Below are 15,216 nucleotides of genomic sequence, written 5' to 3' on the forward strand. Positions count from 1 at the left end.
TAGCTATTACTATTATGGTTATTTATTATTATTATTATCTCCTTCAGAGCAATTGAAAATTAAATGAAATAATGAATACAAACTAGCTAGCATAGTTCTTAACACCCAATAATCACATACTAAATGAAGTAAATAAAACTAAATGAATGAAATGCCACATTCTCACCTTTCTCTCATCAAACCTCTAGCCATGATCTCAACAGAGGGAGATTTTATTTTATTTTATTTTATTTACTTATTTTTTTTGAAAGAGAGCACAAGCAGAGGTAGGGGCAGAGGGAGAGGGAGAGAGAGAATCTTTTTTTTATTATTAACATATAATGTATTGTTGGTTTCAGTTACAGGTCTGTGATTCATCAGTCTTATATAATACCCAGTGCTCATTACATCACATGCCCTCCTTAATGGAGAAGAGAGACTTAAGCAGGTTCCATGCCCAGCACATGGAGCCTGACATGGGGCTTGGCCTCATGACCCTCAGACCATGATCTGAACCAAAATCAAGAGTCCAACACTTAACCAACTGAGCCACCCAGGTGCCCCAACAGAGGGAGCTTTTAAAATGTTAAGTCAGACAGGGGCGCCTGGGTGGCTCAGTTGGTTAAGCATCTGCCTTCAGCTCAGGTCATGATCCCAGGGTTCTGGGATGGAGCCCCACCCGCATCAGGCTCCCTGCTCAGCCAGGAGTCTGCTTCTTCCTCTCCCTCTGTGTGTGCCCACGCTCTCTCTCTTTCTCCCAAATAAATAAATAAATAAATAAATAAATAAAATCTTTAAAAAAAATGTTAAAATCAGACCTATCACAGTTCTTCTCACAGTTTCCAGACTCACTCAAAAAGAAAAGGCAAAATCCTTTGGGTGTCTCATAAGTCCCTAAATGATCTGATCCTGCCCTCCCTCCCCCACCTCAAAACCTACTATTCTATGCCTCACTAACTCTGCCTCAGCCCCATGGGATCTGGGCTGTTCTTTGAACACACCAAGCTGACTTCCATCTCCTACCTTGGCTACTCCTTCTCCCAGGAAGGCTTTTCTCCCCTCAGATATGGGCATGGCTGGCATCCTCCAGTTTCTCAGGGCTCTGCTCACATGTTTCCTTACCAGTGAGGCTGTCCCCTTATTCTCCTTCACGTTTCTGCTTAGGACACTGTTATGTGATACACCCTATATTTTACCTGTCTCTTTATCCAGCTCTTGTCTTCCTTCACTAAAAGGTAAGGTAACTTTTGTAACTTTTAATTTGCTAGACATATCTATTTAAATACCTATCAATGATCAGTTACAAAAACTGACTACAATCTAGGCCTTGAAGCAAAGGTTGACAAATTTCAAATTATTTTAGAACATGTTTACTGGATACAACTTAGCTAAATTAAAAGTCAACCGTAAAAGACAAGCAAAAAAATTCTTATATACTTGGAAAGGAGAAATTAAGATGTGTAGATTATAACTAAAAATTATAAAAATATTCCATATCAAAACATAAGAGGCCAGCAAAAGTAGTTTTTAGAGAAAAATATATAGCTTTAAATGCTTATATTAAGAAAGAATAAATAAGCTGTACTTACAACCTAAAAAATTAGAAGAACAGAAGAAAAACAAACATCTGAAGAAAGAATATAATAAAGTTAGGGAAAAAATTAATGGTTTAGAAAACAGAAGGTACAGTAAAATAGGATCTACAAAGTTAAAGGTCGGTTCTTTGAAAAAACTATTAAAATGGACAAACCTCTAGAAAGGTTGATAAAGGAAACTAAAGTTGGCACAAATAAATAAGGTTAGCAATGGAGAAAGAAGATAACTTCATATCCAGCAAAATTTTTAAAAGAGAATAAAATGATACTTCAGTTGATTTATGCTAATAAGTTGAAAATTTAGAAAAAATATATAAACCTTTAGAAATAGTTCAATAACCATTAAAAACACTAATTTACAAGGTAATTGTGCATCTCCCTAAAGAAAACAGCAATCTCAGATGATTTTATTGGAATGTTTGACCAAATTTTCAAGGCAAAGATTATTCTATCTTTTGCAAACTCTTATAGAAAATTTAAAAAAAGGAACATTCCCTACTCTATTCTGTGAGTTTAATATAACCTTGATAACAACCAGACAAGGATTGTATGAGAAAGGAAAATTACAGGCCAATTTTACTTAATGTAGATTTAAGAATTCTACACAAAATTAGTAAACTAAAACTGGCAATATGCAATGTAAAAAATGATCACAATTCATCATGATCAAGTTAGATTATCTCAAGAATGCAAGGCTGATATAACTTTAGAAAAATTCTAGAATGTTATTCATCAGAAGAATGAATTATAGTAGGTATATCCTATAAATTCTTTTGGAAATTTGAAGTTATCCCAAGGACTATTTGGGAAAGAAAAAAATGAGTTGTTTGAATTTAAACCCAAAGTTCCTAAGCTTGCGTGGCTCTGGTTAAACTGTTTTTTGTTTTTTTTTTTAAACACCTGGCAGAATGAAGGAGTTAAAAATGAAAGCAAATTAGTCTTTTATATCTGAGTTTTGTCCTTAAAACATCATATTTCATATCATAAGCCTGCCACTGGATAGACCTGTATTTTCTCTTATTGTGAGCTTTTCTATCCAAATTCATGCAAACTTTACAAGAAAACTTTTGAGAGGCATTATTTTATTAATAAGTTTGGTAATCAACATCTACTCCAATCTTTTATTTTGCAGTTTATAATTTTAAAATTTAAAAAGAAACTGTTGGGGCGCCGGGGTGGCTCAGTGGTTAAGCATCTGCCTTCGGCTCAGGTCATGATCCCAGGGTCCTGGGATCGAGTCCCGCATCGGGCTCCCTGCTCCGCGGGAAGCCTGCTTCTCCCTCTCCCACTCCCCTTGCTTGTGTTCCTTCTCTCGCTTTGTCTCTCTCTGTCAAATAAATAAATAAAATCTTTAAAAAAATAAAAAATAAAAAGAAACTGTTACTTGTGGAACATGACCTGTGTTTATAAAAAATCACTAGAATAGTCTATGATCAAGTTTCTTTTGCCAGATTAATGTAGGAATTTAATGAAATATTTATTGAGCCTAACATAGGACAGGCACTGGGCAAAGTGCTCTACAAACATGAACTTGTACGCTCCTAGAAGGTTATTCCTGCTTAGAGAATTAAAGAAACTGACCCATGTTGACAGTTTCCAAAATACCTGACTTTAAAGATCAGCCTTTTCCTGCCAGATTTGGAAAACGAAGTAGCAGACTGAGACATTTTTCTTGATAGTTACAGAAATTCTTTACTTCCTTTCTTACGTATAGTTTTGCTTTTCTCAGTTAGGTATTTTTGTATGGGGACCTTAGCCAGATGACTTCTTCAATTTTACTGGACACTATTGATATACCAAAGTTTTTTCATTGAGTTTTATATAAATAAATTCTCATTTTGATAAGCTCACTTACCATCCTTCACATATTATAGTAATTTGTGGTAGGAACTTATTTGATATAAAAAGTCACTGGTGGTTTTTTTGTACAAGAGGGAACTTCCATGACCTCTATGTTTGAACTGTGGGAAGGATAAAAGGGAAGAGAATTCATGTTTGACTTCATGGAATCTTCCAGGTCTTTAAGACTCCACACATTGTATTCTATTACCTCTTGACCTTTCATACTCAGCCTGGATTTTATCATTAATGATTTAAAGTTTATCTTAATAACTTATGCAACTCTTCTGCCTCTTTGCCAGGGACCCACCCTACCTGAGAAAGCCCCAACGCTGGAAACCCTAAAAAATACTTCTGCTGCTATTCTATTCAGGCAGCTAAATTCTAAAGGAAAAAAGTTCCTCAATCATACAATTATCCCTCTGTAATTTTATTTTCTCTAAATCTGCTGGGCACTCAATACTGCTTACCAAACTATTCCTTCTTGGAGCTAAGGTTAGCTGTATTTCTCTTTTTTCTTCAGAAACAGTCTAGTAGCTTCATTTTTTCTGCTCAAGCCTTTAGTTTATTTCTTCTCCACTCACTAACAGAAAAGAATTTCTCTTTCTCCTTTGTGGAAAATACTGAAGTCATTAGACCATCATTAGAGCTGTGCTTTAAAAGATTTACTTTCTGGGGTGCCTGCGTGGCTGAGTCGGTTGAGCGTCTGCCTTCGGCTCAGGTCATGATCCCGGGGTGCTGGGATAGAGTCTTGCACAGAGCCTGGTTCCCTACTCAGGGGGGGAGGGTCTGCTTCTTCCTCTCCCTCTGCTCCCCTCTCTCTGTCTCTCGCAAATAAATAAATAAATAATCTTTTAAAAAAATAAAATAAAAGATCTACTTTCTTATATTGTTCGTTTCCATTCCCAGTTAGCCGCTTATATTTGTTGTTGTTTTAAATGACATATCCCCAATATAATATCATCCACAGAAGAAAAGTAGTTACTAAATGCGTTTTCTTTCTTTTTTAGGAAGCTATCTTACTGTTTTTAGTCATCTGGATAATCCCCAGTTCTCGGTGAATCTTCAAAACCAATTTTAACTGGATTAGAAAATATGTACACAAAGTCCCTTAATATATTATAATTAAGAGCAGCTAGACTGAAGAATCTGGCTACATTCCAATTATTTTACTTACTATTATTTTATAATATTTAGAAAATATTTATTATTTTTCAAGTGTCTTTTTTTGCTAATATGTTTGGTTGAGTATAGGTAAATAAATTTAACTATTTATTGTGATTGGCATGATTCTTTTTATAAGACCATATTGAATAGGTCCAAAATAAATTGAGTGGCTCTCTATTGCTATAATTGATCTATTCAGTCTTGTGCTGGGACCTTCACTGGTCTTATTTCATGAACACCACTAAGATGGCCTTAGGTAATCACAGTAATGGAATTTTGGGGCATCAGAATAATTACACATACACACACACACACACACCCACACACACACACATATTTCAAAGGTAGACTAAACCAGATAGTTTAATTTATAAGCTGTGGTAAAGACTGCATCTTGTACTTTTCTCTGTGCCTCAGAGGGCATAATGCAGACAAATGTATACAGTAGACACACTATACTTGGATGAATGAGTAAGAGAGGCTGTGGGCATCAGTAATGTATCCAGGACTCTGAAACCAGTTGCTTGCGGTCACATCCTGACTCCATTACTTTCTAGCTGTGTGACTTTGAGCAAATGATACAAACTCTCTGAGCCCCAGGTTCTCAGTCATTAACTGTGCATAATAATTATATCCCCCTCACAGGATTTTTGTGATTCATTCAAATGAATCCATACATACAAGTATTCAAAATAGTACCCAACACATAATAAGCATTCAGTTAGTCTTAGCTGTTATGACTCAGAATAGATAGCCAGAGTGGAGCACTTTCCTTTTGATACTTTGCATATACATATTTTCTAAAACTGTTACTCCAGAATGATCTGCACAGAATAATTGGTCAATGAGATCCTTCCTGCTGTGACAGTTAGATGAATATTATGGCTCTAGATCAGTTCCTGACACATAGTAGACATCAATAAATACCAGCTTGCTTTCTCTCTTTTCTCCCCTATCTTTCATGTCCTTTGCTTCATGTCTCTTTCTGATTACTGCTCTTGTTATTATTGTATTGTGAATAACTTTTTGGCTTTGGTAATCCTGCAACTTTGATCTCAAGATGTCTATTATTCTTTGGATCTTTCATCTTCATTTACAAGAAAACCTTGGCTCTGTTATCAGATGAGCCTGAATTTAAATCTTGGCTCTGCCACTGAATCTCAGTCTTTTTTTTTTTGCTCATCTGCAACAAGAGGATCATTTAATCTATTTTACAGGGTTGTTGAGAGGGTTAGGGTGATTATATGTTGTGTTCTTATTACAATGCTTGGCACATAGTGGGTGATCAAAATTTATTAGTTCCTTCCCTCCATGAAATGATTTCCCTCACTTTGTATTTTTCTGCATGAATTTATTTCTCTAAAGGATGGAGATAAAATTCTTAATTGACTTTGAGCCATCTTTTTCACAGCATTGCAAATTTTTATTTTCCACAAGAACTTGAAGTAGTTTTGAATCCTCTAACCTCTTTTAAGGAGAGGGCAAGGGCCTATATGAAATATACAACTTCAGAAAACATCACTTCTCCCCTAAAAATAAACCTGTAATTTATTGGTTGTTGTAATTTTCATTTAAATTATTATTTGGGGGCATTAACCATCAAATTTCTCATACATATTGAGAGCTGAGTGTGAAGTTCTCAGATCACAAATCTGAAATTTTAAGAAGATAATTTTATTTTCCTGTAGCAACTGAGTTTCTATTGCAAAAATCCCCTCAGGAGGACGAGCTCAGGCTGTAACTGCTCTTCTCCATTTATACAACCACCTCTGTTAGTTAGCCTGCCAAGAATTTGATGTCCTTATTTTCTGGTTGTGCTGCAACCCCCTCGCCTACCCTTCTTATTTGCCCCTCTCTTTGGAGGCAGTGGAACAATCCAGTCTAGCAGCCTGGATAGGGGAGATGCAGGATAAAGGTAATATGGGGGGAAAACAATTAATACTTCACAATATCATCCCACTACATAAGGATTTTATCTAGATTTTTAAATATTTCAGTCTCAATTGGATTTAGGTTTCCTGCGAACCCAAAACACACGTCTGAGACTGCAGTTTACATTGTCATATTAAAAGACCTTCTAGAAGGCTTTGATTTCTGACGGTAGACTTAACTATAGAGTTTTTGTGCTCAGATAGTACATGCTGAACAAGTATACTCATGGAAGTAACTTAAGACTCCTCCGTCTTCAACAATCTGGTTCAGTGTAATATTTGATGTTTCTGACTATCTGTTGTTTACTCCTAAAGTCTTCTTTGACCCATCAAGAGGGAACTTTGCACTCCCAGAGATCCAAGTATTACTTCTATGGTAGCATTTAACACTCTGTTTGCCTTACCCCTTAATAGATGACTCACTGAAGCCCTGATCAGTGTCTATTTCACTGTTGCATCCCTAGGGCCTAGCCCAGTGCCTAGCTCATACGAAGAGTACAGACACTGCTTAGATGGATAAATGAACAAATTCACTGGTATTATTTAAATCTTTTCTCACCTACTCTCAATACTTTAGAGGAAGGGAATAAGTATAAGAAGTGTTGTACAGGTCTTTCAGTCCAATCATCTACTCAAAGTAAGAATCCTATATATAGAATCTCTACAGAGTCAGGCATTTGCTAAAATATTTCCAGAAGAGGGAATATAATTAGCTTTTTCCATTTATGGGTAGTTCACAGTTTTAGAAAGTGCTTTTTTTTAATTGAATCAAAATCTGCCTCTGATTCTATCTGCCCTTTGGAGTTCTGTAGATTTGCACTTCTATAGTAGAATTCTCCAATTTTGTTCAAAAGACACATAATCAAAAAGATTCAGAAGGTGGTAACAACAGTTCATCTTTGATAGACATCACCATCAGCTGGAATATCTGCCTTTTTCCTCCAATAAAATACACAAGTCTTGCTTTTGGACTAGTCATAGAAATGTCAGAAATGGATACTGGTGGGCATGGCTATCATATTCAAGGAGGGGAAATTACCTTGAGTTTTAGCCTTATCTTCGATGCGAGAGAAGCATTGCTTAGGTACTTTGTGATAGATTATATAACACAAGATGTGGATTCATTTCTGGTTGTTGTGGTATCTTATACTAGAAAACGCTCACCAAAATTTCTCTAGGTGCTTCTGATCTGCCCCAGGATCTCTACTGCCTAGCTGTCATTCTCACCTCAAATTCTATGTTCGAAAGCCTAAAATTACCTTCTCTTCGTAACCAACTACTTCTACCAACCACTCTGTCATTGGCACCATCATTTCCCTGGCTTTGTAAAATATGAGGTTAACTTATCCTGCCTGTCCCCTCATCTTGTCAGCTGCCCAGTGGTAGACATGCCTCCCCTGCCGTGTTTGTCACACGCACTTCTGCCTCTCCAGTGAGACAGACGGGTGGCCCTCACCGTTGGTGTGATTCAACTTCTGCTTCCCTTCCTCACTCCAGCTTCCATCCCGTTTTCATCCAAAAGGCAGGCCACAGCCATACTGTTTCTTAAATTCTTCTGTCATCAGTCTGTCACCTAATTTAAAACCCATGACGTATGGATGTCCTACTGCACCAGGGGCTAACCTCCTCTGCCTCCATCTCATGGTCCTCTCCTCTAACCCTCTACCCCGACTCTCACACTGCACAGCTTTATTTTAGCCACTGCACCTCCCAACCACCTCCCCACCCCACACTCCAGGTCCTCTCTGGTGGGGACCCTCCCTCCCTGCCATACACCTGCACCCAACCCACCCACGACCATGCTCCATTTGCATTGGTATGATCGCTCTCTCCTGTGGGCCTGTTCTAAAGCCCACCCTAAGTCCTATTTCTTTCACAAATTTTTGTCCCAGTGATTCCAGGCTCTATTCATTTCCTTCCCCTTCTCTCCTTTATCATTTTTATTGTGAATTATAAGCAAAAGTAAATAAAACATATGTGTACAGTTTAACAAATGGTTCTAAAGAGAACACCCAGGTGCTCACCACACGGATGGGAAAGAATATTACTGGAATATACTGGAATATCCTGAGAGCCTGCCCTCTGCTTCCATGTATCTCTTCCCACTCAATTTGACAGTACTAATAGTCTGTACCTCATAATTTAGCCCTTATAGTAATTAAGTACCATCTTGCTTTGCCTTGTGGCTTAAGTGTGTTTTTATTCCTCCTACTCAGTTGTAGGCTCTTGAAGGGCAGGGTCCATATTGACTATTCTTTTTTTTTTTTTTAAGATTTTATTTATTTATTTGACAGAGAGAGACACAGCGAGAGAGGGAACACAATTGGGGGGGGGTGAGAGAGGGAGAAGCAGGCTTCCCGCAGAGCAGGGAGCCCGATGCGGGGCTCGATCCCAGGACCCTGGGATCGTGACCTGAGCCGAAGGCAGACGCTTAACCACTAAACCACCCAGGCGCCCCCCATATTGACTATTCTTTAGAATACCCCACAGTGTCTCAAGCAGTTCTAAGTAAATATGAGTATTCAACAGATACTTGCTCATTGATTATAGACTAAGAAAAAGCAACAATGAGAACAAACAATATGTATGTTTATGTCCAAACATAAAAGTCTTTCAAGCTCATGTGAACCTTTAGAAAATGGCACAGTTCTACTTTGCTAGGTTCTTTTCCCACATATTATGCTCCCTGGTTTCAGTTTTTTTTTTTCCCTTTAGATGGCATTCAGCTTTCCTGGAGATTCCTCAGGGAATTTCCAGTTTTGCAAAGCACAGTGTACCAGAATACCTTGCCAATGAATAGAAGTCCATGACAACACTACAAAAAACACCAGAAATTCTTTCCCTTATTTCAGTAAAAAAACAAAACAAAACAAAACAAAAAACCCTGCTATAATCATGAAACAGCCTTCCTCCTCCACTGCACAATTCTCTCACAAAACAACTTTGCATGGTATCCAAATGTCTTTAGAGTTAAATGCCTTAGCAAATGTTGGTAACATTCTATATATGGTAAGTTTTATCACACGGGACTTCCAGCAAAGACTTCATGCCAGTAAAAGGGAAGAAAAATTAAATGTATAATAAACAAATAAAGAAAAGTAAACATAGGAAATACATATTAACCAAAAAAAAAAAAAAATCTCTGAAGGCGATTTCTGTGTAAGTAAAAATGGGACTCAAGGAAATTATGCGGTGTATATTACATAAAGATGTATAAAGTATACCAATGACGGCATATCAAAATACAGTGTATATATTATAAGGCCCTTATAATTCTAAAATTTGGTCACATCTCTGAAACACTGAGCTGTTGGGCTAGAAAAGTCTTCTTGCATAGGAGAATCTGAGATTTAGCAGCAGAAGGAAGGAAATCCATATTTTTGTCTTATCCTGAAAACTTCAGTGACTAGGGCAAAATTCATTGTACTGAAGAATTATTTCTGGCTTGGGATAATTATAATGAAACAGCAGAGATAAGCAGGAAGAAAATCCACACTTATTGAAATGGGTTTATTTACAACAGCTTACATCACAACCAGACCACTGAAACCTATATGAGGGAGGACAGTAAGCTACCAAACATGGCATCTGACAATCAGCACCCAATCCATTCAACAGCTAAACTGAACTGTCAAACTTCAGATAGGAAAAGAAGGATGGAAATGATTCAGAAGAGTCAGACTTTTGTTTATTCAGTTAACAAATACTTGTTGAGCTTCTACCACGTGCCAGGCCCTGTTGTGGCCACTTGTGATATATCAGTGAGCAAAACGGATGAATATCCTTGCTCTCACAGAGCCTACATTCTAGTAAGGATATGGTGATAATGATTTGTACAGTGTGATATGCCACTTTTATGAATTTCAAAAACAAAAACAAATAGATATATATTTGTGTATATATTTATTTGTATATATATTTGTGTATATATATATAGTGGTGAAACCATAAAAAGACTACAAATAAACACAAGCCTCAAGATCATGGTTAACTTTATCTAGATAAGAAAGAGACAGGTCAATAGGGTCAGGAAGGGAAAAACAGGTACCTTCCATGACATTGGTAATATTAAAATTCTGAGGGTGGGTAATGGATTAACAACTGTTTATTTTATTATTTTGCTTTCCAATTGAAATACATGTTGCATAATTTATTTTGTACATATAAAATATGACATCATAAGGGTTTTTTGTTTTAATGAAAGGATAAATTTTTTAAAAAAAGAACAAGAGTGTGGAGTGTGGGACAAGGAAGTTAACCCATGTAATTATAAAATGGCAAAGAAAGACTTTTATTGTTTCTTTAAATTATTTTATTTCATATAAGGTATAATTACTTTTGTTACTATTTTTACTAGTTTATTCTATTTAGAAAAGCAAGACTTATTAATACCAAGTGGGTATATCCTAGATAGCGCTGTCTGGAAACAGACCCTACATTAGTCATCTTGGGCTGCCATACCAAAATACCATAAACTCGGTGGCTTAAACAACAGAAATTTATTTTCTCACAGTTCAGGAGGCAGGAAGTTTGAGATCAGGGGTGACAGCATAATCGGGTTCTGGTGGGAGTTTTCCCCCTGGCTTTCCCACTATGTCCTCCCATAGGGAAAGAGAGTGAAAGAGAGAGCACACACGCTCTCTGGTGTCTCACTTTATAAGGGCACTAATCCCATCATGAGGGTCCCACACTTCATGACTGCAGCTAAATCTAATTACTTTCCAAAGGCCCACCTCCAGATACCATTACATTGGGGGTTAGATTTTCAACATGAATTTTGGAGGGACACAAACATTCAATCCATAACAGATGCTGTGCAGAGGGTTTTTTGGGGGGTGTTCTCAGGAGACTTACTTACGAGGCAGGGAAGAAGAGTCAGGACTCGGCAGAAGGAAAAACTGACCAGAAATGTGGTTGAACTGAGGCCTCAGCCAATTTTATGAGGAGCTTTGGAACTGGGATAGCCCTTCAGAAATGTAGTGGATTAGGGCGAGGGGGTAGTCATTGGTCCTTGGCCACTCTTTGAGGGGCAGAACCCTGGGCAAGACAGTACTCAGGGAAAGAGGCAGTTATGAGCAATCAGTAGCTGATTGTTCTAGCAGCTGGAAGATGAGTGTGTAAGCCCTGAAGAAATGATTTGGAAAATCACCACCATGTCTCCTAAGTTTTTAGAAGCTAGAACATCATGATGGTTAAAACAGACTGAGGTTAAAATTTGAGGTCTTGGTGGCCTTAAGAAAGTTAGTTGAAATCTATTAGAAAATTTCTCGTCTATATAAAGTGGTTGTAATGATACTAAAACAAGATTATTATAAGGATTATATAAATTTTAAAATAAGTAAAGAAACTTGTATAGTGCTTGATCCATGATTTCGATAAATGGGAGCTTTTACGACTACTGTATTAATAGCTTACATTCTTTCAACGAGATTGGGCATGTGCAAATAAACAATCAGGTGTCTCTGATATCGCATAATTTGAGAAGTTTTCAGTACCTATTGATGTCAGTGCCTAGGAAGTGTTCTGAGTTGTAGTCACAATTATCAGACAAGTGTCTGAGATAGCAAATGGATTTAATCCCAAATTCCAACCAAGAGAATCAGTAGTAGCTGCTGAAGAGTGTGGTGTTAGGAAACTTTCTGAGGAGACATTCACTTGCAGTTAGGATTCAACTGGATGTGAAAGAACTTTGTGCAAGGATAAGTTAATAGAATTTATCTAAACCAAGGAAGACAGACAAAAATGATTTTAGAAAATGAAAAAAGCATAAGGAATTGTGGTATAATATCAGATGGTCTAACATACAAGCAATTGGAGACCCAGAAAGGGAGGGGAAGGACAAGGGGACATACAAACATGTTTGAAGCAAGAATGGTCTAAGATTTTCCAAAAACAATGAACGAATGGATGTTCATTTTAGGTAGTTGGCATATAGGTATTCGTTATATCAATCTACATTTTTACTTAATTTTTAACTTTCTTTTTTTTTAAAAAGATTTTATTTATTTATTTGACAGAGAGAGAGAGATAGCGAGAGCAGGAACACAAGCAGGGGGAGTGGGAGAAGGAGAAGCAGGCTTCCCGCGGAGCAGGGAGCCCGATGCAGGGCTCAATCCCAGGACCCTGGGATCATGACCTGAGCTGAAGGCAGACGCTTAACAACTGAGCCACCCAGGCGCCCCTTAATTTTTAACTTTCAGTATTGAAAAGATCAAGGTCTAAGAGAACAGGTTTTGGAATCAGGCTACATGTGTTTGAGTCTGTTCCATAATTATTAATGTGTCACCTTAAGCAGGTTTCTTTAGCTCTCTAAGCTCTGCCTACTCATCTGTAAACTGGATGTAATCACACACATGCCTTATAGAGAACATTATAAAATAATAAATGTTACATTTTTAGCATAGTTCCTGGCACCTAGAAAGAGCACAATAAGTGTAAAATTTCTCCTCCTCCTCCTCTCCTCCTCCTCAATTTCCTCCTCATCTTCCTCCTCATCCTCCTCCTTTCTCTTCCTTCTCCATCACCTAGAAAAATTCTCAGCAGTGGCCATGCCTATGCCCAAACACCAAATTCTTATCTGATACAGAAAACTATAAGGCTACTCCCAGGCCACCATAATTAAACAAAAAGTTGCTTCTAATGCATTATGAATGAGGTACCATACATGCCTCATCATGGAGAGGGTGAGCCAGCATGTACAGGGAAGAGACTGGAACAATCAGGTCTGTCCATATCTGAGGACGTACCTTCTGGTCAAGCATACCTTTCTGCTGAACATAACACAAGGTCTGGAGAATAATGCCAAGCAGCCCACCACTCCTTGACTAAGCTTTTGTTCTGAAGAGAAAGCAAGACAATTCAAATAGCCCACCAACAACATTATGGTTTCCAACTTCCTTCCTAACCAAGCTTAGCGTTTAGTTTGCTGTTCTGGCACAGCAATACACTAGAATGATATCTTGTTTGGTGAGCCTATACCAACTTTGGTTCCCTGTTTAATGGCCAGTGATCCTTTATGTTTGCACTGTTTTTCTCGATTGTACTATCTGGCATTTTTCCATACAGAAAAATAGTGCTGATTTTCTTGCATACACAGCATTAAAATTTTCATACTATTTATTCCATTGGTTTTCAATTTCTTAGGAAGAGCTACATGTCTTCTAGAAATCCAGAAAATTTCTCTCTGTTCTCTTTTTTCCAGATTACTTCTAAAAATGGTAAAGGAGAACAGTTCCAGTTTTTATCCTTGGAGAAGCACTGTATACAGTTGACCTTGAATAACACAGGTTTGAACTGCATGGGTCCACTTATACAAGAATTTTTTTACAATACAGTACTGTAAATGTATTTTCTCTTCCTTATGATTTTCTTCGTAACTATTTATTTCTCTAGCTTACTTTCTTGTAAGAATACATTATATAATACATATAACAGAAAATAAGTTAATCAACTGTTTATGTTATCAGGAAGGCTTCTGGTCAATAGTAGGCTATTAGTAGTTAGGTTCTGGGGCAGTCAAAAGTCATACGTGGATTTTTGACTCGACCGGATCAGTGCCCCCTAACCCCCCCATTGTTCAAGGGTTGACTGTATACCCTTTTTCAATTAGTGTTTATTTCTGCCTTGAGTTGTGATCTTCAAGGCAGTTTATCAAATCACACATTTTAATGCATTTAGTTAACAAATACTTATTTATCAGACATCTTTCTTGGTGATGTAGACACATTAATGAATATACCAAAAACATGGTGAAGATCTTGACTTTGTTGAGCTTACAGCTTAGTGAGGAAGAAAGACACAGTAATACATCACCCCTGATATGAGAACAACAGCCTTATGGTGACAGCCTAACGAGCATCCATGAGGTCAAATCCTTGTATAAGGTCAAATCCTTGTAACAAATGGAAATATCTATAAAACCTCCTGATGGTTCTTCTTCTCTGATTGAACCCTGACTGATACAAGTGTTGAGCAGGTTTGCATAGGCGTTCCATACCTGAGGGCGGCAGAGAAGCTCCAGGCAAGGCAGGTGGTGAGAGGCACACAGGGAGAGAGTTTGCTCTTGCGCTAAATTGGCTGAAGCCGACCTTGGACAGGTGGCTGCAGCGGTGGCTGGAACAGGAGGTGAGGCTGGAGGATCTGAAATGGGGCACAAGGAGGCGCCTGACACAGCATTCCATAAATAAGAGTGTTTATTGGATGCTCAGGAAATTTCCAGTGCAGTTAGGAGGGGATAACAAGGGGAGAATTTATGGTTCTCTATCCCCGCAGCACATTGCCCTCAAATAAATGTCATCACATTGGCTAGGGTAATTGTAACATTTGTTCCTTACCTTAGTCTGGGATGATTTTAGGTTTCAACTGAATATCCATATTTGGTAAGGAGGCCGATGCCTCTGCTGCTGTAAAAAGTGCAACTTGTCGCCATGAACTTGGAAAGAATTGTGAATGTTCTTCCTTTGGTGGTGTGAAGCACTGAGTCCATAAAGTCAACAACAGCGGACCTTGGGGAGTCTCTAAAAATAGGACGGCTTCTTCGTGTTTGGACAGCTTCCCAGCACTTCTCTCCTAAATGCATTCTTTTTTTTTTTTTTTTAAAGATTTTATTTATTTATTTATTTTGACAGAGAGAGACATAGCGAGAGCAGGAACACAAGCAGGGGGAGTGGGAGAGGGAGAAGCAGGCTTCCCGCAGAGCAGGGCAG

General features: G+C 37.8%; 1 protein-coding gene across 2 annotated transcripts in view; it reads left to right on the forward strand.

The window, feature by feature from the left end:
- The window catches only part of EXTL2 (exostosin like glycosyltransferase 2), a 151,230-nt gene that overhangs the window by 35,459 nt on the left and 100,555 nt on the right, over positions 1 to 15,216 (forward strand). For both annotated transcript variants that reach the window (XM_078072686.1, XM_078072688.1), the window contains exon 5: positions 13,713 to 13,797. In XM_078072686.1, the coding sequence (XP_077928812.1) occupies positions 13,713 to 13,797 (85 nt within the window). The remainder of the gene's footprint in view (positions 1 to 13,712; positions 13,798 to 15,216) is intronic.

The sequence above is a fragment of the Halichoerus grypus genome, chromosome 5, assembly GCF_964656455.1.
Source record: "Halichoerus grypus chromosome 5, mHalGry1.hap1.1, whole genome shotgun sequence".
In the NCBI taxonomy this organism is placed as follows: Eukaryota; Metazoa; Chordata; class Mammalia; order Carnivora; family Phocidae; genus Halichoerus; species Halichoerus grypus.